This window comes from Lichenostomus cassidix, chromosome 12 (assembly GCF_008360975.1).
Source record: "Lichenostomus cassidix isolate B80296 chromosome 12, HeHo_3.0, whole genome shotgun sequence".
In the NCBI taxonomy this organism is placed as follows: domain Eukaryota; kingdom Metazoa; phylum Chordata; class Aves; order Passeriformes; family Meliphagidae; genus Lichenostomus; species Lichenostomus cassidix.
In genome coordinates, this window is record NC_139493.1 from 19,123,139 (window position 1) to 19,148,254 (window position 25,116).

Genomic DNA, 25,116 nt, shown 5'->3' on the forward strand with positions numbered 1-25,116 from the left:
CACATTCTGGGGCACTCTACAGTTTGCATGACTGGTATCTTGAAAATCTAGGTATCACTTAGGCACCTCGCAACAGATGTTGCATTTCTATTCATGAGTCCAGATGATATTTACCTTTTTGCCCACTGCAAAATGCATATTTATGAAGTTGACATCCTTTTTTCTCTATTTGGACTTTTGTAATTATCAGCCTCTTAAGAGATTTTTAAGACAATTTTAAAAATATTTTTTAAGGCACATGTACAGAAAAGGTTTTTTTTGCAAAATGTACCAGATTTAAGAATTAGCTGGGATTAAGTGTTTATCCATTTAAGTTTAGTCTACTGAACTTTTTTCAAAGCTCAGAACTATTAATTCCCACAACTACTCATTTTTCAGAAGTGAAGTTCAAGTAGTGCAGCCCACAATCCCAGTTACAGTAGTGAAGATGTACTTGAGGAAACTGGAAAGGAAGAGAGCTGACAGTACCTTAACAGCAGCTATGATAGTCTGGTTGATGCCAAACAGCTCCTGTGAAATCACTTCAATCGTTGATGATCCAATCACAGACCCGGAGATAAGGAAACCTCTCTCATCGATTTTCACAACAGGGACTTTATCTGGTCCATCCAGGACACGGTAACTCAGGGAAGCCACTCGGTCCCTGAAGAAAAACAAAAAGTAGGGAACCCTTTAAACGTGTAAAACTGCATTTATACCAATATATAACAGGAATCTGGAACACTAGAATTGTGGTTTTTCCACATGTCTGCAACAAAAAATGCAAATGCTGGGTTCCAGTCTAAGAAAAAGTTTAAGTTCAGATTCAAGCTCCCTTGGAAGACCCACTGGGGGTTAGGCATGTATTGAAATTTAGTTTCCGTGCACTGAGGTAAGTGTGACTCCTGGTATTTACACTGGAGAACACACAAGGCAGCCTCTGCCATCGTTTTCTGCAAACGATACTCAGGGAGCTCAGTCTGCCAGGGCCAGTGCTGGTATTAGAGATGAAGCCAGGGACTGGAGTAAGTGGTAACTCCTCAGCTTCCTGGAAGTGGTTTTGTAGACAAGGTGAATTTTTTTGAATAGCCCATGGTATTTGCATATTAACACAGACAGCCAATACATCAACTGCCATTAGTGGGCATTCTGAGATAATGGCTGCTTTGAAGTACCACTTATCACATCTTCTAAAACATCTGTAAATGATTTTTTTTCCCCCCTCCCAATCTCTTCCATATGGAAAAAAGACAAAAATACTCTATCCTAGGAAAAAAGCATGAAAGCTGGACTTCTGTTGTCCTTTTGTTGGCAATAGTGTAACTGGTTTTGGTGGAGTTCAGACACAGGGGCTCCAGCACTGCATAAGGAAGATACTGGGACAAAGACATGTACAAACTGGTACCTATCAACTAAATGACTAATTAATGAGAAGAAATTCCTCAGAAGAGATAGCAGAACAACATCAGTGGCTACAAATGCAAGTGCTCCTGTCTAAGTGTTCCAAACACAGGTGCTGAATGACCAAAGTCACTGGACCTCCAGCTCAAGGCCAGGTTGGACAGGGCTTGGAGTGACCTGGGATGGTGGAAGGCTTCCCTACCCACGGCAGAGGTGGCACTGGATGAGCTTTAGGGTTTCTTCCAACACAACCCATCCTGTGATTCTATGAAACTAAGGGTTCTCCCCTTAAAAAGTAAATAACTCCAAAGCTTTGCCCTCAGTGTGTGTCCTACTGTCTCTATCTGTCCATTATCATGCTGGGAGAACTACAATTCAAGCCTGATATGAGTCCAAAATGTCAGTCTTTGAAAACAGATTATGTAAAAAGAATTTCTCATTTGGAAATGACATTTTAACCTGAAAATCCAGCGATAGGCTCTGTGTAAGAAATACATAGAATACATTCCACAAAGCCTCAATCACCCCATCAAAACCTTTACTGGAAGCAGGCAGCAGGATACTGCTTTAACTGGCTCAGCAGCTTTTAAAATAAGGATCTGAAAGTTCCCAAAATTGAATGAATTTTCCAGCTACAATCTAATACAAGATTTGACAAAGCCTGAGAGAACACATGAAATGCTGTGAACCACCAGATAAGATGTTTATTAAATGGATGTACAGTGATACTTAAAGACTGAAACAGCTCCCTTCAAACAGAACTACCCTATGGTTTGGATAAAGGGTTGACACAAGTCACAGTATGGAAAGTCAGCACTGACCTGTTGGTCTGAAGTTTAATACAGGAATTTGGTGACATTATGATCTGCTCTGCTGCTGCCTCTGGTGTGACTAGACGAAGTTTTTCAAACACCTGGAAAGTAAGAGGCATTTTAGCCTAATGTTGTGTGCAGAAAATAGTTTACTTCTATTTATTTACTCTTCAAAGCAAACAAACAAAACCAAACAGAACTGTAACTTTCGTTTTTGCCCTTGTATAATACATACAGTAAAAAAAGACAACTGAACATGAATATTTCAGAATGGGATAGCCAGTTATCTTCTACAAATTATTCTGAAGAGCATTTATTTCCAGCACTATGGCTAAACTAAGAAGCAGCATGAAAACAGAAGATTTCTTAGGGGAAATGATGTTGGGAACCCCACATTCACCTGAGTTACTTTAGACTCGCCTGGTCCCCTGCTCCCATGAGCTGAATGAGCCAAAATGGGGAACATTACATAATCAAGTGTAAAGGCTCAAAGATAAACCAAAGCTGCAGCTCCTCCTCTGCATTTCAAATTCCTGACTTCAATCCAGTTCTGAAATAGTTATTTAAACATGAACAGTGAAGAAAATAGTCTCACCTGAATTTGGATTTCATCAGACAGTTCTCTTGCCATGTTGTAGAACTGGTTGGCTGCAGGGTCAAGGACCTTCACTACAACTTTCAGGCCTGTTCTTCCCTTTACTCTGCCATAAACATCCACTGCAAAGTTGTAGTTTGCAGGAAGCTGAAAACCAGCCTTGGACAGGAGAAGAAAGAGAGCGAAGTTTGACTCCTGGAAAGCCTGGACATTGGCACAGAGGAAATACCACACCCACTGCTGACAACTGATCCTGGATTCTGAGGCAGTGCAGGCAACAATATTCTCTGCATTGCCCTGATGTGGCCTTTTCCTTTTCCCGAGCTGCACACACATGCACTACACACACACAGACACTTCACCTCGCTGTGCCTTGTCCTGACATCCAGAGTGTCCCTCTTGGTGACAGACCAGTGGAACGTTAACCCCGGCACAGCACTGCCAAAGGAGAAAGGAGTCTGACTGCTGGTGATGCCCATGACATAAACTGGCATCTGGAAAGAGAGAAACCAGCCTGCTTATGTAGGGCCAGCATGCAAACCAAATACCTACCCACAGCACAGAGAATTAAACTCATTTTGGAATCAGTAACTAACAGGGTAACAGAGATTCTTGAAAAACAGGCTTATTATGGGATCATTTAAGCAGTATCTGTTCTGGATAGAATGGACATACTGGAGGCTGTCAGCACACAAAGGAAAGAAGCCTCCATTGCAAACAGAATGAAGATGAGAGAAGCCTTCTCCAGATTAAAGGATGCTGCTTCAGGAGAGCCTGAATTTTCAAAAATCTGGTACAGAAGTCAAAACTTGTTTTGAATTCTGTTTTAGTATCACAGAATCCCAGAATGGTTTGAGTGTGAAGGGACCTTAAATTTCATCTTGTTCCATCCCCCTGCCACGGGCAGGGACATCTTCCACTACCCCAGGTTGCTACAAGCCCCATCCAACCTGGCCTTGGACACTTCCAGGGATCCAGGGGCAGCCTCAGCTTCTCTGGGCACCCTGTGCCAGGGCCTCCCCACCCTCCCAGGGAAGCTTCTCCACTGAGAGCACAATCCCTGCACCAGCAGCAGTGGCACCTCCCAGAGCTGCAGTGCTGTCACCAGATGGTCTGACATGAATGGTCACAACCTGCAGCTCAACACATGAAAGTAACAAAAGCCAATCCCAAACCAACTCACCTGAGTACCAGTTTTCATTCGTGTAATGGGTGCACGAATTCTGACACCTGTCAGCTGTACCACCTCAACTTCCACCTTGTCCTGGGAAGGAGGAAGGGAAGACACTCTAAGCACTTGTCAAACAGGAACTAGATTTCACTTTCAGGCTCTATAGCCACTGTTGTGCCATTACCTAATAACTGCTGCTGTGTAATTTGCATGACTTGTCAGAGAAAATACAGATGGACAAATTCAGTAGGACCGTAAAAAACTACAAAAGCATTAACTGTTGATTGATAGGCATTTAAAAATGCCCCCCAAATTGAAAAAACAAATCTCTGCTCAAAATTACTGATGACATGAATGATGGAGCTGAGAGGTCAGAGACAGCAGAGGACAAGATCACAGGGGTCCCCAGCAGAAGAGGGATGAAGAAACCCAGGAGGTGAAGGAAGACATGGAGAGAGTTAGAAGGAAACAAGGATTGTAGAGCACCAAATGGGACAAGTGAGAATAAAAGGATGATGTGTGACTCTGGTATCTCCTCTTCATATACCCAGACATTGCTGATAGTTTTGACTCCTGCTATATACTGAGGAGGAAAGGTCAGACCTGGACCTCACTGGGCAGCAGACTTACTTTTCAAGTTCACTTTACCTCCTGTCACACCATTAGGGCAGACTGCTGCCCATGCATTAAAAAGCACAGATTTCTTTTTTTTTTTTTTTTTAATCACTTTGTGTCCTCTGGGCCTGTGCTGACACCTTTCAAAGAGCAGAGCTTTGTGGCTCACAGCAGCTGTGCTGCCTTGACCTCAAAGGAAGAAGTCATAAGATTTGGCCCAAGTTCTGTTGCTCTGAGTATCATGCAAGTCTCAGGGACTTGTGCTCCTTGCAGGCCTGCTCAGCTCCCTCAGCTGCAGGAAAATCTAAGGACACAGATTCTGATGGAGTATCAGGGATTCATTGCTTGCACCTCATAGATGGCTTGAGACCACAACAAGGGATGGCAGTGCTCTATACAGACTGCTGGAGCTTCAGAGACAGTGTGCAGTTTTTGAGCAACAGTTGTCATTACTGACCTAAGAGGCAATGCAGACAAGGACAACCTTCTGCTGTGCTAGGAAGCCTTCTTTAGAGGGGCTTTTCTAGCTGCACTAACCAATCCTGAAGATACCAGACTAATCATAAAGCCTCCTCAGTTATCGGTAAAACTCTGGTTTAAGGCACAGCAAGATTCACCTCCCTGTTCAAAGTACCACCTGTGCCAGCATGTGTGTAAGCTCACAGGAACTAAAAAACACTGAGCTTTCATCTTTAGGAAACCAGAGCAGCGCACAAGATAACACTGCTAATGCAGAAAGACTATCTGACCCCTTCCAGAGCCAAAGCCATGAGTCAGAGAGCTCCTTTCCGCCCCCAACAGTACCATAAACATTACCTGAGACACCACCACGAGTTTCTCTGTCTCAGCATCAACAGCCTGCAGCACTCCTGTCACCACCCCGTTGCCAATGGCCACTCCTCTGACCAGCCCAGAGGTGTTCACTGATGCAATGCGCTCGTTGTCGATGGAGAAGATGATGTTGGACAGAGGCTGGGGGCCTCCTTCAGCGGTGATCTGTCAGAATAGCACACACAACAATTAATTAACCCTTCAGATAGTTCTTCTGGTTTACATTACAGGGCACACCCCCCCAGCTCAGCACCACAGTGACTTCAGTTCCACCTGCACCTTCCCAGGGCAGCTCCAGGATTATTCCTCCTGCACACTGGTCCTTGCAGGATGTCAGCCTGGGAAATGTGTGAGCTGTGCACAGAAGTGGACTCTGTGCCCCACAGAGTGTCATAAGGTGATGCTATCTCCATTCCAGAAAATTTCAGAAAACTTTACCTCACCATCCTGGTGCAGAGCTCTGCTCTGTGTTTGTTTGCACAACCAGCCCACTATGCCTAACTTCACGGAGCTGACAGATTTATTCATGCTGTGCTGGTCTCTAACACCAGCAAAGCTGACACTCCATTGACAAAAACAACCACAAATCCTTTGATCCAGCAATACAGCAAAACAGAAGCTGGCTCAAGAGTGACACTATTCTTGCTCGGAGGAGTATTCATCATAAACACACAGAATGGGCTGGGTTGGAAGGACCTCAAAATCCATCCAGTTTCACCCCCTGCCATGGGCAGGGATACCTTCCAGCGTCCCAGGTTGCTCCAAGCCCCGTCCAGCCTGGCCTTGGGCACTGCCAGGGATCCAGGGGCAGCCACAGCTTCTCTGGGCACCCTGTGCCAGGGCCTCACCAGCCTGCCAGGGAACAATTTCTTCCCAATATCCCATCTAACCCTACGCCCTGTGTCAGGTTTAAAGTCATTCCCCTTTTCCTGTCCTGTCACTCCAGGCCATTGCCCTAAGTTCCTCTCCATCAATCCTATCAGTCCATTCTGTGTGAATGCAGCTAAATGTCAAGTTGAGGATCTACTGCTGAAAATCCAGTTATGAATACTCATTTTACAATAGAAGTTACAAAATAAAGAAAATATGTAAGAAGATGCCTCACCTGAATAATGGCTCCAATAATTAAGGTCACTTTCCTTGGCAATAGTCTAAATGGGGGAAACACCTAAAACAGAAATATGAACACCTGTGTTCAGGATCCTTCAATGAGCTAAATTATGTCACAAAACAGTACAAGTGTAAAACCGAGTCTTCAGTTGCTTAATTACAGTAAATTGAGCGCACAGAAATTTAACTCATCATCTGCAGTTAAACAACGCTGAAATCTGAAACAGACTGGCAGTAGGTCAACTTCCAGACAGAATGAATTTTCTGGCAAATTGATTACTATACTGTAACTATCATTTATATATTGCTGTTCCACTGTAGCACAGGCTTTGCTTATGCATATATTTTATCTGAAATTATTTACTTCAATCTGCTGTGGAGCAGAGTTGATTCTCTGTCCTCTTCTGTCAGCCACAGTTGCCGTAAGACTCGTCTGCCCATTGGCCATCCCACGCACCAGGAAAACAGCAGTGTGGTCATCCAGAGCCTCCCTCAGGGGGCTGCAGCAAAGACATACATTAAATAGAGACATTCACTGAGTAAATTACAAATAACAAATGCAAAGGACTTATTTGGTGCACTGCAGTTTTATCACAAGGCTAAGTGACTATGTCTGAGGCAAAGTTAAGGGAACCATCACATTACACATCATAGCTCTTTGCAACTTGTATTTGATGGTAATATTAAATACCTGAAATTAAAATGAAACAAGTGACTGACAATGAGTTTGACAACATCAGATACACCTTCACACAGAACTCTTCACCTGACATTATTTGCCAAGTCACTGCTTCCAAGATGCGCAAAGCTTCATCAAACATTGCACTGTAGAAACGCAGTCTCATTCATCAGCCAGAAACATTCAGGCTGTTAGTTCAGGCAATTTCCCTCATAAATAATAATTTTTTACCTTTTAACAGATAATTAAGACTTCACAAATATTAAAGAAATAAAACTTCAGTCATTTTATATTACCATGTCTCCAACCTAATACCTTTATTAATTTTTTGCTTATTCACAGATTAATTTAAAAAATCATTAACTTACACAAGTGAGACTATCTGAGATGCTGCTCTTAGACTGAGATCCATGACAGGAAAGTATTTTGCCAGAAAAGGTTTTTTTGAGTCATCCAGAACTCTGACATAAGCCTTAACTGTTTTTCCAATCTCCACCTGAAACACACACATCCAGTCATTTTGCATTCAAACCACTCTTATTTATTAGCATAAACGTTTTCATTTGATTTTGTATTACACTTGTAGTAGGGTAGTGGAGATAGAGCCCCATGGTTAGATTAGCACTGATTTTAAAGACTAATCCCTGCCAGATAGAGTTAGTGTCAAATGAAATGAATGAATTCAGGTCCTTCAGCTGGCAAGGGCATAATTAAAACATCCAGAAATATCAACACTTATTTTAAGGTGCACCTAAGCTGGCAAGTGGAATGAGCTGGACTTTTTTTGTTCAGTTTTAAAACCTGACATACGGAAAATGACCTTGGGGCAAAACCTACTCCTAAAAGAATTGCTCACATGCACTTTAACAGGAGGAAATGTAAATGAGAGTGTCCCTATAAATTATGGATTAACATTGCTGTGTAAGTGCAAAAAGTTGAGGCTGCTGCCACGCAGAACATGAACAGATACCTGATACTCTGAGACACTTATAACCCAAAGGGATACATTTGGGAGGCAGAAACAGAGACACAGGGAGATCAGTGTTTTCTCTATTGTAGTATCTTGTCTCATCTCAGCATTCAGGATCAGCACAGGGAGTCAGGGCAGGTTGGATCATCTCCTAATGCTGCATCAAAGGCACTGACCTTGTCAACAACTCGCACATACAGTTCCTGGATATCAGATACATAAATTTCAGCTTCAGCTGGGGCAGGGAAAGCCAGACACAAGTCATGAATCATTACAGTCACTGATCCTGGAAGCAGAGGCTGCACCTGCAATGCCAAAAGAAAACTGCATTATAGCATTTATTTTCATTGTCTGTTGTTCCCAGGATAAAATCTGTATCACTTCCAGCACAGAAGCAGTTGGATGCAGAAATCTCCAAGCTTAGACACAGAGAATTCTTCCACCAAAACAAAAACCAAGCTGTAAAACGTATGTAAGAAGTGTCATGCTACTGAGCTAATACAAACAGACCCCAGGCACCAAGTGAATTAACAGCTCTTCATCTGGAACAGTCTGGCATCCTGTTATTCTCCTGCCATCAGGAGAAAAAAACACACAAATCATTTAGAGTAACAAAACTTTTCTTAGTAGAGTGAAAAACAAAGTGATAAGGAAAAAAATAATCAAGGACAAAGATTATGCCTATAAAGCATTGGTATTGTTTCCTGCAAGATTCCTACTCTACTATTACTGCTTTTCATCTGAGCAGCCGAAACCTAGTGGTAGATCCTGGCAAGTAAGAGGACGATTGACAAATCAGGTATTTCTTTAATACAACTATTATTCCATTAACTTTTAAGAAAAATAATGTTACAACTGCTTACCAGATAAAGAGAATAAAACAATGAAGAAAGAGACCTCTGCTCACAAACACAAGCCCTCAGAACTAAGCACCCGTTCCAAAGTCCCCTTTCCCAAGGCCATGCACCCACACCTTCCTCACACCAGTTCTGCAGTTCTCCTGCAAATGCCTGACCTTGCCACAGACCTCGGGGACAATCCCAGCTGCTCTCTTCCCTTTGGCCAGGGACAGCACTGAAGTTGGGTGTCCTGTTCTGTGCACTCACCAGGCTGCTCTGAACAAGGGGAGATGGCCAGGCCCCCCAGTGCAAAGGAACTCAATGAACTCTCAGCACTGCTCGGCAGCACTAAGGGAGTCAGCAGGCAGAGCAGTGGGAAGAGCTGACATTTTGTTCTTTGAGGGCACCACTCTTACTTGTGCCTCAAAATAGAAAGCAATGTGAAGTTTTAATAAAGGTCAGCTTGCAGAACAGCAGCAGTTCCCAGAGAGGGTGGCTAATACAAGGGCTGGGCAGCAGTGCAGGGGATGTGGCCAGAGGAGGGAGCTGGAATGGAGCTCAGCTGGGCTGGAAAACCAGAAAAAGGAAACGAGGAGAGGGAGGGCAAGCAAGGCTACTGCAACTTTTAAAACTCTACCGCTGCTGTTCTCCTCTCCAATTAGGTGTCCAGCGGCTCCCAGTATCCAGGGTTACTGCACTGGTGAACATTCTTCACTCCTCCCCTGCTACTGCCCATGCCCAGAAAAGCTGCTGTGTCAAAACCAGAGGGAGAGGTACAGAACTGATCCGTGGCAGCCCCAGTGAAGAGCCTGGGAATCACTGCTCCAGATAAGTTGAATTTAGTTTCTCAGAAGAGTTTACTGCCAACGCATCCTCTGTCAACTTGGCTGCACTGGTACCTGCCATGGCAGCAGCCTGACAGAGCCTGCTCATTTCCCAGGCCATTCTGCTGCTTCCATGGAAAAATCCAGGGGTGGTACTGGGATTTAACCCAAACACAGCACATGGGGCTAACAAACCTGCCAAATTCATGTGTGTGGGGTTGCATTTCTTTAAAATGTGTTAAAGGTGGACTTTTCTCTCCTTTAATCTGACAGGCAGTTAAATTTCTTTCTACACTTCACAAAGCCTATCTCACTGTCTCTGCTCCACTCCTGAATTTCAGACGAGAGCACTGAAGTTATCTCGTGTACATCCGTTAAACCCACCAGGGAGACCTGACTAAAAACTATTAAGAGTTTAAACAGTGTACCATATGCAAAAAAACCCCTCATCTCTTCTTCTATTTCTTCACCTCTGTGCCTAGATGGAAAAAATATTCCCACCTCACACTTGCAACAGCTAGAGACAATCAAAATGTTTCACAAATTTTTTTGATATTCTAATTTCCGCCTTAATTATCATAATTTCACAACTTTATTGGCATGACTTCTCATAAGACAAATCTGTAAATTATAAATTTATAAAAACTACTCCTCAAAGCAACTTGTTTGATTTCCAATTCTTGCCTACTGAAAGCAGCAATGCAAACATACAGTTTTATTGTTGTTCACTGCAGAATGCATTTCATACCCCGGGCCTGATGAAGTCAAGCCCACCTGCACTTTACTTGCATCTTCTAGTGGAAAACTGCATTAGAAACTTAATATGGAGATCAGAAATAAACTCTTTAATAGATATTCATTCACAAAAATCAGGATGCAATACTGTGAATTAAAAATACCCTGAAACAGCACTACAGGATAGAAGAACTTCGAAGCTTTCAAAAGTACTGGCCCACAGCAAATATTCCAATATTACTTTGAAAACCAATTAATCTTACATGTAACACTTCTGAATAATTCTGTCACTTTTTTTTACATTTTGTATTTGTGAAATCAAGAACATTTTCCTGCAAAGATATAATGGGTGAAGTACTTGGTACTGGCTTTTATCTTGTACAGAGAACATGTGTGCATCACAACTGTAATGAAACAATTTCCTGTACCTGAAACCATACCTGAAAGTGCCAGTGCAAAGATCCCCTGCCTGAAGCATGACTGTGACAGGAAACACATCCAAAATGCAGCTACTGCCTCTCTATCCACATGTGCTGGAAAATGAGCAGGAGTGCTGAAGCTGCAGAACAATAACCAGGTCACCAAAATGGCATAAAATCACAAAATACTGCACTCACCAAAGCAATGCCTTGAGTGTCCTCATGTGTCACTCTTACAATATTTGGCACACTGGTATTAATAAAAAAATATCCAGAACCTTGTTGGATGAGAAGCTCTGCCTGCAAAACCAGAAAAGCATCCAAAATTAAGATTGTATCTTTCTAGTAAAACTGGTCTCCTTACACATCTTCTATGATGTGTGATGTTTTCCTCCCTGCAGTTAAAGAGCAGAGCAAAGGAACACCTTACCTGCACGCCAGGGTGATTGTAAAGGGAGACCCCAGCAGGGCTCACTTTCACATCTTCCACGAGCATCAGCTCAATGGTGACAGGCCCTGGGAGCACAGCTTCATACTGCAAGGAACAATTTGAGCAGTTACAGCAGAGGCAGAAATCTGCAAGTCTCCTGTGTGTGCAGGGAGGATGTTTAAAGCAGGTGGCCAAAAATCCAGAGCAGAAGCTGAGGTTACCAGATGGCCACAAGATACAGATGGCTCAGTCAGTGAGCACTGCACAGGGAAGTACACCCTCAAGACATGGTCTGTTCTGCACCCCTGGCCATGCCAAAGGATAAGGGCCTAGGCAGGCACTGCAGGAACAGTGAATCGTGTTTGACAAGCACAGCCAGGTTATTAGCTCTGAGACACGACCTAAATTCACACAGAATGATAAGGCAAACACAAAGTTTTCTTCTACCTCTAACTCATCTTTTCGTGATTTTTCTTGGCAGGCCACCAAGAGAAATTCTTCTTTAAATGTAAGTACACGAACACTGGACCACATGCAGGTTTAATCACTGCCTCATAACAACATTAGATGAGAAAAGGAAAAAGGTTTTTAGAGGAAGTTACTATTCTGTACCCATTTCACCTAATTAGTAGAATTATTTCCTTGATGTAGAAAGGATGTCATCTTTCCTTAATGACATAACAGGGTGTTCCACTTAAACATGGAACAATGATCAAGACATCTTAATATCCCATCTACTAGATTTTTGTTTGTGTTTCTGGCTGCAAGAAAGGAGAATAGGCAGGTCTGAAAGCAGAATAAAGCAGGCCATTGCTACTTGAAGAAAGCAGCCTAGTTCCCTCATTTAAAGAAACAACATGAATCTACAAAGTGTAGCAGAACTGGCATCTACAACTTCCAAAGAGTCCTCCCAAACTTAAACACAGAGAATAGAACTTAAGAGAGCTCCAGTGCCATTTTACATATATGTACCCCACTCTCAAATACAACAAACTTTTCTGAACTCAAGGCAAAGTTTAGAGCATTCACTTTTTGAACTATTTCTAAAGGTAAGAAAGAATACTGAATATGGGTCTAACAAAGCAGAGCACAGTGAATTACAAAATGATTGGAGAATGTCAAGTGTCCATATTACAACTCATTTTTTTAAGAGGAAAAAAGAAGAAATACAACTAAACATCTCAAAAGTAACTGTGTCTCTTCTGTAATTCTGACTAAACTGTAGTCAAACTCTCCAGGGAAAATGCATCTACACCATGCTTCCCAACAGGAGAAGAGTGGAAACCTCATGGAGAAGTCAAGAAGCAAGTGGCAAAACAGATCATCTCAAAGAATTTACTAAGCAGATGCCAAACCTGGGCCATGCTGAGAGGCACCTGGCCCACAGGGTATTTCACATTACTGGTGCCCATCTGGTACCTGCCTTGAGTTAAATAGTGTAACCTCTCACTGCGTATTTCTTTCTTTGCCTGAACTCTGTTTCCAAGGTACTGCATACAGTCCAAGCCCACTTAAATCTTCCTTAACAAAGTTAAACACAAATTCCACTTAGGAAGCAGGATATTTTAAGAGTCAGTTACTGCATATGCCAGGTTATTCCAAAGGCTGAAATCTGACCTTATATTCAGTTTTAAATAGTGATATAAACAGGAAAACTGCCATCTGTTTACACCTGCCCTCTTTGCTCATCATCACTACCTTTTGCCATTTTTCTTCCCTATGCTGAGTATCGACCAACTAAATATTTCAGAGAGTGACTAATGATTTGTAAAATGAGAGCCTCGACTTATGGCTGGCTTTGTAAAACAGAAGTCTCTCAGGAAAAAAAAATGAGAGCATTAGTCAGAGCCAAGACTAACATATGGTCCATATGAGGAATCAGTCAGCTTTTGCTTTGCTCATGCAGAACTTTCCCACCCAGCTTCACAGTGGCATTAATCCATTTGCTTTCCCAAGTGACAGCTGCACGAAGCACATGGCTGCCTTGGTGAAGGACAAGCAGCAGAGATTCACCAAGTCATTAAAAAACCCTAAACTGAAACAAAACCAACTGAAACACTTCTCTGCAATGCCTACACAGCTAAAAAACATCCAAGGACTTGGATATATTTGATATGGATAGCAGCACCTAGTGCAGAGGAAAGCAGGAGAAGCCACAAACCAGTATAAAACCACTGCTGTATGAACCTGTCTCCAGACTCCACCATGGAGCTGCCTTATTTTACAATACTATGCATGGAGGGAATAAATCCATCCCGGGAACACTGGGCATTGATCACAGGGAGATGGCACCACACCCCCGAGTGCTGTTACCGGTAATTTGGCTCTGGCTGCTTTCAGGTGGGACTGCTGGTATCCAGTGGCAGTGGCAGAGATGGCAGCAGTTCCAAACTCACGATCAACTACAACAGTTTGTAAGCCTAGAATGCAACAAAGATGAAAAATACACTTAGTTCCTCTCCTATCATTCTCATCAAACAAGAACTTTCTCTCTCCAGACAGGTTCTAGACATTGCACTTGGTTCCTTTTTTCTCCTCCATCCTCCTTAATAGCATACACTAAAAAATGCACATAAAAGCTGAAGTGTGACTGCAGATTACAGTAATTTCTTTAATGAAGCTCCGACATTACCAAACAGATTTAACCCTGACCTTCAAACAATGAAACGCTCATTTAAACCAACTCATACCATGCATTTTCTTCTGACCATTCCCCTCTTCCTTCAGAGTCATCTCCATTGGCAGATCTGGCTCAATACGAGCGATGGCATTTTTTGTCGATTCCCACATCACACTCAGAGAGCTGAAGTTATCAAATTTCCTGCCTTGCGGGTCATAAACAGCCAGATCCAGTACTGGATTACGGTAATTGGAAACAGGAACCTGAAAAAGAAGGACTATTCTAAACTGAACAGACACAAGAGGATTTTTTTTATCATTAGAAGAAAATGTATACTGAGTTCCATGAGATTTGTTACAGTATCATTACATGAGGAATGTTCATTAAAATGAGGCATCAGTGAAAATCATCAAGCGGTACTCCAACAACCCTGACATTATCTCAGATGGTCAGAGCTTGGTGCTGATAAAAAACACCATGTGGGTTCAATGGGCCATTTAGTGCTGGACTCGATGATCCTTGTGGGGCACTTCCAACTCAGAACATTCTGTGAATCTGTCAATTCTAAGAGGGTTTTCCTGGAGGATGGGGGGTATTTTTGCTAGTGAATTATCTTAAAACAAACGAACAAAAAAAAAAAAACAACCCAAACCAACAACAACAAAATTGAACCACAGCTCAACAAAATTGCTTTTAGAATTCAAACAAATAATGACAAACACTGCTGTTTGTCAGGAGCTCAAAATTCTGGTGTTGTTCTTGTGAAGTGCATTAGCAACAGCAGTGCACCAAGGCAGGCTTAACTGACTCATAATGGAGCCAGGAAAGCGGGTGAAGTAGCTAACAATACACAAAGATCTCCTTCTCCTCTTGTTATTACATAGAAACCCTTTTCAATGATTCATCAACTCAACAGGCACTGCAGTTTTAGGGAAGGAGGATGACTTTTACATTTGCCTGGGAATATTAACATGACAAAATGTGGCATACTCAGCAGCTAACATGTGACAACACTCATTAATATAGAGAAGAAATATGGAATAAAAACAGAATAACGAAGTTCTTTATGCTTGATAATCTACATATATACATTGTGCATTTACTGTAACTCAGGGGTGCACAGCTGGACACCTCTGTTGTCACTGACCAGTACTTAGTGTATGTGAGCCACAGTTTGTGCCCTTACTGGTAAAACACACACAAATGCACACTCATACAGTAATACATGGATGGTAAAATATTTCTCTTTGTACTCAAGAGAATAGTTAGGTAAGAATGAAGTGGTGCAGAGCATATTCTTCAGAAACAGCTGCTTGAAATTTCTCATCCCTCTTTTTTTAAATAATTTTATCTCACAAGTCAGAATGACTTCCTTAGTGTGACACTTATCTGAGAAGCCACAGTCCAGACACATTTAGGTGTATTCCTATTTTCGGTAGGTCTCCTTATAAACCTGTTTGAATGGTCACTGGCTTGAGAGGGAAGGGACCTCAAAGCTCATCTCATCCCATTCTCTGCCATAGGCAGAGACACCTTCCACTATCCCAGGGTGCTCCAAGCCCCATCCAACCTGGCCTTCCACACATCCAGGGACAGAGCAGCCACAGCTTCTCTGGCAACCTGTACCAGGGCCTCCCCACCCTCACAGGGAGGAATTTCTTCGCAATATCCCATCCATCCCCGCCCTCTGGCACTGAGAAGCCATTCCCCACTGTCCTGTCACTCTGGGTCCTTGTCCAAAGTCCCTCTCCAGCTCTCCTGGAGCCCCTTTAGGCACTGGAAGGGGTTCTGAGGTCTCCCTGTACCCTTCTCTTCTCCTGTACCCTCAGCTCTCCCAACCTGGCTCCAGAGATGAGGAGTCCATCCCTCAGATCACTTTTGTGTCCCTCCCTCTGGACTTACTCCAACAGTTCCACATCTTCCTTGAGCTGGGAAGAGCACATCCATCAGAGCTGGATGCTGTGCTCCAAGCTGGGCTCTTACCAGGGCAGAACAGAGGAGCAGAATCCCCTCCCCTGACCACATTCTGCAGGACCAACCACAGCCTGCTCTGTGCAGGAGCTCCCAAGGACACCACTGTGGCCACAGCTCCAGTTCCTGCTCCTCCTGCAGCTCCAAACACTGATTTTTCAGCTGTAAGAACACTTTCTTTTCCTGTCACTTCCCAGGCTTACCACTTGCTTGTTCTGTTGGAGCAAAGGACAGGAGAGATCAAGCTGAGGGCTGCCATAAACAGGAATCAAAGTCATTCGGGAAGGGACAGCACAGATGAACTTCACCACAGCAGGTTCAACCACCGGGAAAGGGTTGGTGACTGTGGGGCTGTTCCCAACTGTTAAGGTAATAACCTGAAAACAGCAAATGAGGAAAGAGTTGAGTTCAGGCATGTTGTATTTCCACAGGTCTCAGTTACACTGCGATATCAGAATGAAAAGCAAGATTACAATTCTTGGGGATTTACAGCACTATTAAGACACAGGAAGATGTAAAAGGGGGAACATATTTCAAGAACAGTTCTTTATCACTATGAAAGTACTATTGCTAGGAACTCTTCCTAGGTGTTCATGTTCATTACTATCAAACTTGATTCAAACAACAAATCACTTGTAACTGAAAAAGGAAACAGCAGGTGTTCTTGCAGAGTGAGAACAGAACAGCCCAAAGGCAACATTTATAGTCACTTCAGTGTGTTTAAAAACATCTCATCTTCTATTTTACATTCCTCTTTTAGCCTTCAGCAAAACAAAGTGGATATAAAGCCAGAGAAGGCTGAAGCAGCTCTGGTTATCTGCCTCGTCCCTTCCTGCACTGCTGCTGGGCAGAGCCATGCAGGTGTGATGTGCTGGGGACAGCCAGCCATGCACAGCCCTGGACATCAACAACAAGGCCTGATGCTTTTGAACCTACACTTACAGGAACAGCTCCCCTTGGCAACAGAGGGAATCAGTGGAACTTGACAGCCCCACCAAAATGCTCAGGCCTTGCAGAATTGCAGGAGGAAAACATGAAATCAAAGGTAAAAGCTTCATGGACTGAGGGGAGGGTGAATAAAGCAGTCAATTCCTGTGGCTGCCATTTGTTAGAATAAACAGAATTACACTGGAAGGTAACGTGGTTAGGAGGAGCAGGTCAGACACAGGAGTCAGCCTGCTGCAGTAACTGCTCTGATCCTGTCCATGCAAACTGAACCTGCACTGATCAGGATGTTCAATGCATCCCACAACATAAGGTTTCCATGACTTGGGTTTATACTGCAATAAACCCATCATAAACCACTTTTTAACATAATGTTGTGAAATGCTCACTCTAAAACCTGAATCACAGTGCATAAACAAGGTACTTACCCAAGTTCTTTACTGGCTTATTATAAAAGCATCTTGCTCTATAGCAGGTATATGGCACCATAAATCTGTCTGAAGCCAGTTCTCAGTGCCTGATGGAGTGCAACACAGATCCCTTCTGGCACTTACCTGCTCTCCCAGGCTCCTGCACAGCACCCTAACCCAGTGCTGGTTGTTATTTCGAGGTGTGGGAGGTTCAAGTAAGGACAGGACAATGCTTTCTGCATCCTCAGCAGCGACGTTCCTGAAGAACTTGGAAGGTTCCTGGACCCATGGCCTGGGTCCTCCTTCAAACAACATATCCTTAGAGGAACCCAGAGTCACTAAAGCGACTAACGGTGGGTCGACAGCCTGCAATTAATTAAATAATTAATTACCAACTAATAATTCTATTTACACATAGCTTGGTTGTGTTTTGCAAAATAAACTTCCTCCTTAATGGAACAGCTGTATTGGTTCCTTGGATGAGGCTGTGATTTCTCCCACGCAGTGGTTTGTCAGCACACTTAGTGAAGAACAGAGCTGCACCAAAACCCAGAAGGATTCTGTCCAGCTGGATTACATTCAAAAGAAGCCATGGATCCACAGAAAAGTTTTAGCTGCATTCTAATCACATCTCTTTCATGAAGAATTACAGCAAAAGGGAGACCCTTAATATATTCTTCTGAGCACAGAGAGATAGTATTCTGCTACACTTTCAAAGAAAGTATTTTAAATGAATGAAAGAATGTCAAATTGTACTTTCACTTGACAGTGCTCTCTCCGCTCTCTCCAGAACTGTTCTGTGTATGTAATTTTTCTCCTACACAACTTTTACTTCAAACCTCTCTAACAAATTCTGCACTGATGTGTGCCCCTGAAACAGCCCATGCAGTTCATCACCACAGCAATTAACCTGACATTTAGTACACAAAAGCCATTTGTAGCTTGCATTTCTCAACATATTACTTGGGTGTATAGCAAGGAAGAAGAGCAGTCAACATAAAAGACAGCTCAATTCTTTCCACAGGTGTGTTTTGGTAGGAAGAGAGAGAACACAGATGTTGGCATCACGTCTTCTTTCCTTCCATTTACTCCCTGGTTGTATTTCTAATACAAAGTTAAAAACCCATTAGAAAATGATGAGATTTAGTCCAAAGTGTCTGCTTGCCCTCGGACTGTTTACCTTTCTCCCACATTTTAATGCTGTAATTTTTTTCCAATATATGTCTGTCAGAAAAATGCTGCTTTTCCCTTCTGGGCATCATAAATATTTCATTCTTCAGACAGGATGGAAAAGAGTGTAGAAATCACTGTTCCACACTTCAAAGAAAGTTAAGTTCTTCACTGAGATATCTTAGCACAGATATTTTTTTAACCACCCTCCTTGTCACCATGACCTGGCTCTTAGATATCCCAGAATCATTTAACTTTATACATGAAAAGCAGCTTTACAACACCTCCAGGGGCTTTGCAATCAAATGTGAATGAGACCATAGACATGAAAAATTCCTAATGAGAGGGACTATGCTCTCTCTTGGTAACAGAACACCAGTTTACACACTCTGCTTAGGTTGTCTCAGCATTCTAAATAGTTGATCACAATTATTTGAAGATATCTGAAAGAAAAGCGTATTTAAAACATACAGTCATTATAGTCACATATTTGTAGGATTTGCATTAACATGTTTTCCAGATTTGGAAGGAAAGCTATGGTCAAACATCCAGACTTCAGCTCTGCAGAGTCAGTGCTCGGCCTCTGCAGATGAGGAAACAAAGCAGCCTCTTCTGTATTTCCATGTATTGACCCTGTACTCAGCTTCTTCCTTATTCTCTTCACTGAACCAGCCAACAATGAAACATAAACCCACCCACCTCAGTTTTTTAAACCCATTCCTTCCAAAACCTGCTATCTGTCACATAAATGTGTTTAAGTGGTGGATTGCTCCAGAAGCAGAGGAAACAGACTCACTTTCAGCGGGAGGTAAGCGGCGATGGTGATGCTGGCGCTGAGCCGCACATGCCCATGGGTGTACACAACAACCAGCCTGGTGTATCCCTGAGCATCAGCCTTCACTCTCACTCCACTACAAAAATCAGCAGCTGGCTTAAGTCTTCCTGTCAGATAAATTAAAAACACACAAAAATTTATTCAGAGAAAAATGCCCAGGCATGTTGATAAAATTCAACATGGCTTTTTGAAGGGAGTCTGCAAGAAAGATGGAGCATGAAAGGACAAGACAAGGGGGAATGGCTTCAAACTGAGAGAAGGTTTAGATGGGATACTGGGAAAGAATTCTTGGGTGTAAGGGTGGGGAGGTGAAGCACAGGCTGCCAGAGAAGCTGTGGCTGCCCCTGGATCCCTGCAAGTGTCCAAGGCCAGGCTGGACAGGGCTTGGAGCAGCCTGGGATGGTGGAAGGCGTCCCCCTGCCCGTGGCAGGGGGTGGAACTGGATGGGTTTTAAGATCCTTCCAACCCAAACCATTCTGGAATTCTGGGTTTGATGGTTCTATGATGATTTTTCTCAATACAAACATCTCCACCAGAAATAAGTAGAGATGTGCTCTCCAATGAAATCGGTAAAAATGTTCACTACTGTCTTTTATATCAAACTTAATACTTGCCCAAGTGTCTAGGTCTTTCAAAGTCCTTAGTTTCACACTGTCCTAGTCAGGACATGACTCTTTACTCTGGTAGAAACTAATACAGCTTCTGTCTCTTACTGAACACTTTCACCTTGCTGTTCCAAGATGAAACTGGCTTGTAATTAAGTACAGAAAAAGTCACACTGCTTAGACAAACTTTCCTGCACAGAGCCTCCTGAACTGCCAGCAATACACCGTTTCTCTGGCTCAAGGTAAGGTATTTTCATGAAAACTCTCTGCTTATTTGGAGGACACTAAGTTTGAGAAGGGTCTATTTTTAATTTTGTTGAAATTAACAGTATAGCAGCACACAACACAGTGACATGTAAACCAGCTGCCTCTCAGACAGAGAGATGCTACTCTGCATACTGGTTTTGCCAGTTCAGCAGCACAGGAAAGAGCTTCCATACAAGAGTCACCTGGAAAAAAATAGTGGTCAACCTGAATAACATCCTGAATCCAGTAGTCACAAGAACAGGCACAGTGCTCAGTGTACAGCTGGCCCAGCAACATGAATGTCAATCTTTCAAAATAATACACATACCTGACAAGAGGCATTTCTTAGGAAATAAGCTTAACAATGACAGAGCTTCAGCAAAGTTAAGCAGCTCATTGTTTTCATCCCTTGTGAGCAAACCATGAGCAGTGTCAGTACAAAACTGAAAGTACTGATGGACACTGAGCAAAGCTGCGATTAATCAATGTTCTTGTGAGTCTTCTGATGCTACCTCAAAACATAACATATGTGGACCCCTCTCACGAGAAAGCCCACCAGCTTTGTTACAAAAGCAGGTAAAAAATACTGAAACAGTAGAAAGACAGAAGGGAGACTACACATTATGCAATAAAATGACTGCCAAATGCTTTCAGAGTCACCCAAAACATCAAAAATATCAAAAGGAAGTTCTGCATAAAAAAAGTAAATATATTCTCACATTAGAACTACTCTGATCCCCACCCCTCTGAAATTAGGCACTTCTGTGGGGATACTGTGCAGAGGAATGAAAGAAACAGTGACTTAAGAGAGAGGTGTGACTTGGTAACATCTTCATTTCACTTTCAAACCAGGCAGGGGGTCGGAGCACCTTCAAGTGGGCTGAACACGCCGGGGTTCTCCACTTCCACCAGGAGCTCCAGGTGTGAGCAGTCGCTCAGCGGGATCAGCTCGCCCCTCTCCACGCCTGTGAGGCCAGTGATGCTCAGCGGCAGCTCCAGGATCTGCCCAACGTGTGTCTCCACCTGGCAGGGTGTGAACTGCATCCCACTGGGTTCACTTACATACACCTGAAGGAGGGAAGGAACAAGGACAGATGTATCTCAGTGCTGTTTTCCTAGGCCAGCCAACACCACAGCAGCTTGGTGAGCCTTCCTTTTATTGCTACTCCTGTAATTCTCTCTTCTGCTTTGTAGACTTCAAAGTGCAGACTAAGTTGTGTGGTGTCTCCAGGAGATAACATCACCAGCTGGGACAGATTTAGCACCCAACCTTGACCTTCACAGGGTAAATATTTGAGCTAGACCTTCCACAGTCAGCAAGGTTAGCAAGGCTCCCCAGCATCCATTACTCACAGCAGCAGGGATATAGAAATTAAAGGAACTAATGACCCAAATATTTCCTCAATGGCTTTTTTACCTTCTTTCTTGCATTTCTGTGGGCAAAACCTTTTATAGGTGGCCAGGGCTCAACATTTTCACACAGTAAGTTTGTAGAAATCTAGAAGTGAAGAAGTATTTACTGCCTAATCTAACAACCTTCTGCTTCAACAAGTAATCTTTATGTGATTACTTTCACAAATAAGACTGGCAGAAATAAATCTTCCATGCTATTACAGAGGGTGGTGAGGCCCTGGAACAGGGCGCCATAGAAGCTTTGGCTGCCCTTGGATCCCTGGCAGTGTCCAAGGCCAGGTTCAACAGGGTTTGGAGCAGCCTGGGACAGTGGAAGAAGCCTCTGCCATGGCAGGGGATAGGACTGGATGAGCTTTTAAAGTCCCTTCCAACCCAAACCATTCTGTGATTCTATAGTTGGTATGTTGCTACACAAGCCCTAACAGTATTGTTTCTTATTCTGACTTTTTTTTTCCATTAAAGAATCCACCACAGACCACAGATTTCATAACAATCACTATAATCAAAGCCTTTATTTGCAGTATCTTAACTACTTAATCTTCTGCAAGTGGCGTCAAGATACCAAACCATATGGTACAGAGTTAAAACCGTAATCTGTGTGGATTAACTGCTCCTAAAACTACTAAAAACTTGTTCACTGAGGTCAGTAAACAGAACTCTGAAGAGCTATTCCACAAAGAAAGCAGTTCCTAACATAAGAACAAAAGCGTTCAAAAATAACCTATTGAGATTGTGCAATACACTGCTCTGAAAGCTCACATGGACAGAAGGTTTTTTTCTGTCTTCAGGCTTTAACTTATGTTTGAGGATAAGAAGTTTTATCTGAAAAAAATCATCATTCCTGTGTCTCCTGCTGGTAACTGTTGCACTGCTAAAAAGCAGCATCCTGGGTTATTCAGAGAATTATTTCAGAGCAAGTGGGTTAAGCTAAATTCTGAACAGATTTTAATTTGTGTCACTATTTTAAGAATTTCGGTAGTTATTTTAAGCATAAAGTTTAGTACCTCTGAAATTCATTTTGTAAAATTCACATAAATAATCTGAGCAAAACCCCAAGCTAACTTTTCCCTTAAAACCCAGCACTAGTAGAGGCAGCTGTTACAAGTGAAATTTGGTCAGAAATATTTCTCAAAATGCACAGACTAAAAACACTGAAAAAAAAGAAAGGAAGAAAAATAAAATTGGAAAAATCTGTTTCCACAGCTCCATCTCCATTATAGGAGAGACTTGGCAGTGTTGGCCAAACATGTTTTTAACCCCTCTGTCCAAAGGGACTTTGGTTCAAGAGGAGTGCAGTACAGTCCCAGCAGTCCTGCACGTGGAATACTTCCAACTGGAGGTGCTCCATATGGCTGACGTACGGATGTGTGATGGACCCAGCCTGCTCCTCACCAGCTGCTAAGTACCCAAGGAAGGTGCACTGCCCTAGGGCTTGCCAGATGTGCTTCCTAAACCCACTTCCACACTCCTCACCTCCTCTGAGAAGCCTTGGGCAGCTGGAGGTTGCCTGCCAGCCTCAGTAACAAACCCATTTTGTTTCTGGCCATGCAGTCACACACACAGAGCCCCTGCAGCCCTGTACTCACACGTGCGCAGCACACTCAGTTTCTCTGAGGGCAGGAGCAGGTTTCCTTTGCTCCATCAGCTTTCCACTCCAATGTGTAGCTCTTTGCAAAGGGCACAGAGTTCAAGCAGAAATTAAAATGCCTCCATTTGTGAAGGCAGCAGAGTGGTGCTACTTCACAGTAACCAATACACACCCCACAGTAGAGTTTCCTTGTAGTTTCTATTCTATCACAGTACAGATCTAACTGATCTTAACAGCCTGATAGAGAGAGCATGCACTGACAGTTTCATTAATGTAATTTATTTGTGTCCAAAGGACAGAATAACATCTCCAAATCAGTAACATTCTGGAGAAGAATATTTAACATGTGGATTGTCAGTGCTAACCAGAGCAGCTTTTTCACGTTCCTCAGCACACCCCTCCCTGTGCAGCCATTACATGTGCTGATCCTGGATTTGCTTCACTCCACACACTTATCATCATGGCCTAAAACAGGGGATGGTGTGCAGGGAGACCACAAAATCCCCCTCGGGAGCTGTTTTTCTCATTGCCATTTTCTCCTAATTTTCCGAACATGTTTTTTCTTGGCCAGCTTAGGTATCTGGATTCAGTTTGTGGCACTGTGCTCACTTCAGTTACTCCACCAGACTGAAGTTTCCTTGCACATCCTGATAACAACTGTCACCCTTTTATTTCAAGGGAGAACACCCACCTCTCACCCTGCAGAATGAATTTTTAGTTTGACTTGTCTGCTTAGATGGCCAGGCCAGGAGTCAATCACCTTCCTTCCTAGAACTTCCAGCAAGGAAAAAGACTTGCCAAAGAAGGGGCAAAAATGGGAGTGAAGTTAATGCACTACACAGAGTTTGATTCCCTAAAGCGCAAACTGAAATTAATCATTTAATCTGCCAAGGGGCAGGCAGGGAAACCTCCTGGGAACATTTTGGAAGGGGAATACCCATGGCATTCTCAGCTCCTTCACTGTTTTCAAAGGCCATATTAAAAAAACATCAGTGAAAAATAAATCTCTTACCTTCATTTCTCCATAATGCAATGGATTCCGAACATCAGTTGCCTGAATAACACTAACCCCAGTGTCACTTCCAGTTGTTATCACTCCTTTGACTGTCACTGTAGCTACTGCCTGGTTAGAAGAGGACCAGCTGAAGTTGCCACTTCCACCCTGAGCCTGGAATACAGAGGGAAAATCTTTCAAACATTTAATCAAGTGTATGGTTCTCACATTTCTTAGCTTTGGATATCTTGCCTTTGGATCGTGCCTTTGAATATCTTGCATGATAACCAGGAATGCACTGAGAATGGAAAATACAAATAAAGTAACACCTCAGAATTTTCAATAAGCAAGGTGAAATAAGAGAGAGGTGAGAAGATTGCCCTTCATTCATTTTATTTTCAGCTTCCTTCATGCACATCTCCTCTGTGCTCACCAGTGCTGCCAACCCCAATCTCTCCTCCAGCTGCAGGGACTGATGGGATACTCCAGCTGCCAGTGACTGCCTGTGCTCCCAGCCAGCACAGCACTGCCCAGACCAGCACACAGGAGGTCTGGCATGGGCATAAACATGTTCCTGAATCTCCCACTGATTCTCTGCTGTTCACAGCCAGAGTGCTGCTCTGGGGTCTCAGAGCTGGCACTCTGCACCTACCAGCTTGTCCCAATAGGAATTGTTAAGGGATTTAAAGGGGAGAGAAAAGGAGGTGGGATGCAGGGAGGCAAAGAAGCAAGAGGGGAAGAAAGAAGACGGAAAAAGGAAGTGGCGGGGGGGAAAGTCCCTTTCTTCTTAGCATTACTTCTTTATTTTTAAACTGAAAATCAGGAGGTCTACCTGGAGCCACTCAACAAACTTGCTGCTCCAGCAACAGATCAGTCAAGCTGATCATTCCCTAAAGGAGTAGAATTTTT

The 25,116-nt window shown here is 43.1% G+C and overlaps 1 protein-coding gene across 2 annotated transcripts in view; it reads right to left on the bottom strand.

Moving 5' to 3' along the window:
* NUP210 (nucleoporin 210) overlaps window positions 1–25,116 on the bottom strand; it is a 62,606-nt gene that overhangs the window by 12,463 nt on the left and 25,027 nt on the right. For both annotated transcript variants that reach the window (XM_085073098.1, XM_085073099.1), the window contains exons 12-30: window positions 24,226–24,381; window positions 21,082–21,280; window positions 19,323–19,468; window positions 17,501–17,722; window positions 16,205–16,378; window positions 14,101–14,293; window positions 13,724–13,830; window positions 11,411–11,515; window positions 11,179–11,280; window positions 8,340–8,468; window positions 7,562–7,689; window positions 6,879–7,014; window positions 6,510–6,572; window positions 5,390–5,569; window positions 3,971–4,051; window positions 3,150–3,281; window positions 2,788–2,946; window positions 2,202–2,293; window positions 469–643 (exon numbers count right to left, since the gene is read on the bottom strand). In XM_085073098.1, coding sequence (XP_084929224.1) covers window positions 469–643; window positions 2,202–2,293; window positions 2,788–2,946; window positions 3,150–3,281; window positions 3,971–4,051; window positions 5,390–5,569; window positions 6,510–6,572; window positions 6,879–7,014; window positions 7,562–7,689; window positions 8,340–8,468; window positions 11,179–11,280; window positions 11,411–11,515; window positions 13,724–13,830; window positions 14,101–14,293; window positions 16,205–16,378; window positions 17,501–17,722; window positions 19,323–19,468; window positions 21,082–21,280; window positions 24,226–24,381 — 2,679 coding nt within the window. The remainder of the gene's footprint in view (window positions 1–468; window positions 644–2,201; window positions 2,294–2,787; window positions 2,947–3,149; window positions 3,282–3,970; window positions 4,052–5,389; window positions 5,570–6,509; window positions 6,573–6,878; window positions 7,015–7,561; window positions 7,690–8,339; window positions 8,469–11,178; window positions 11,281–11,410; window positions 11,516–13,723; window positions 13,831–14,100; window positions 14,294–16,204; window positions 16,379–17,500; window positions 17,723–19,322; window positions 19,469–21,081; window positions 21,281–24,225; window positions 24,382–25,116) is intronic.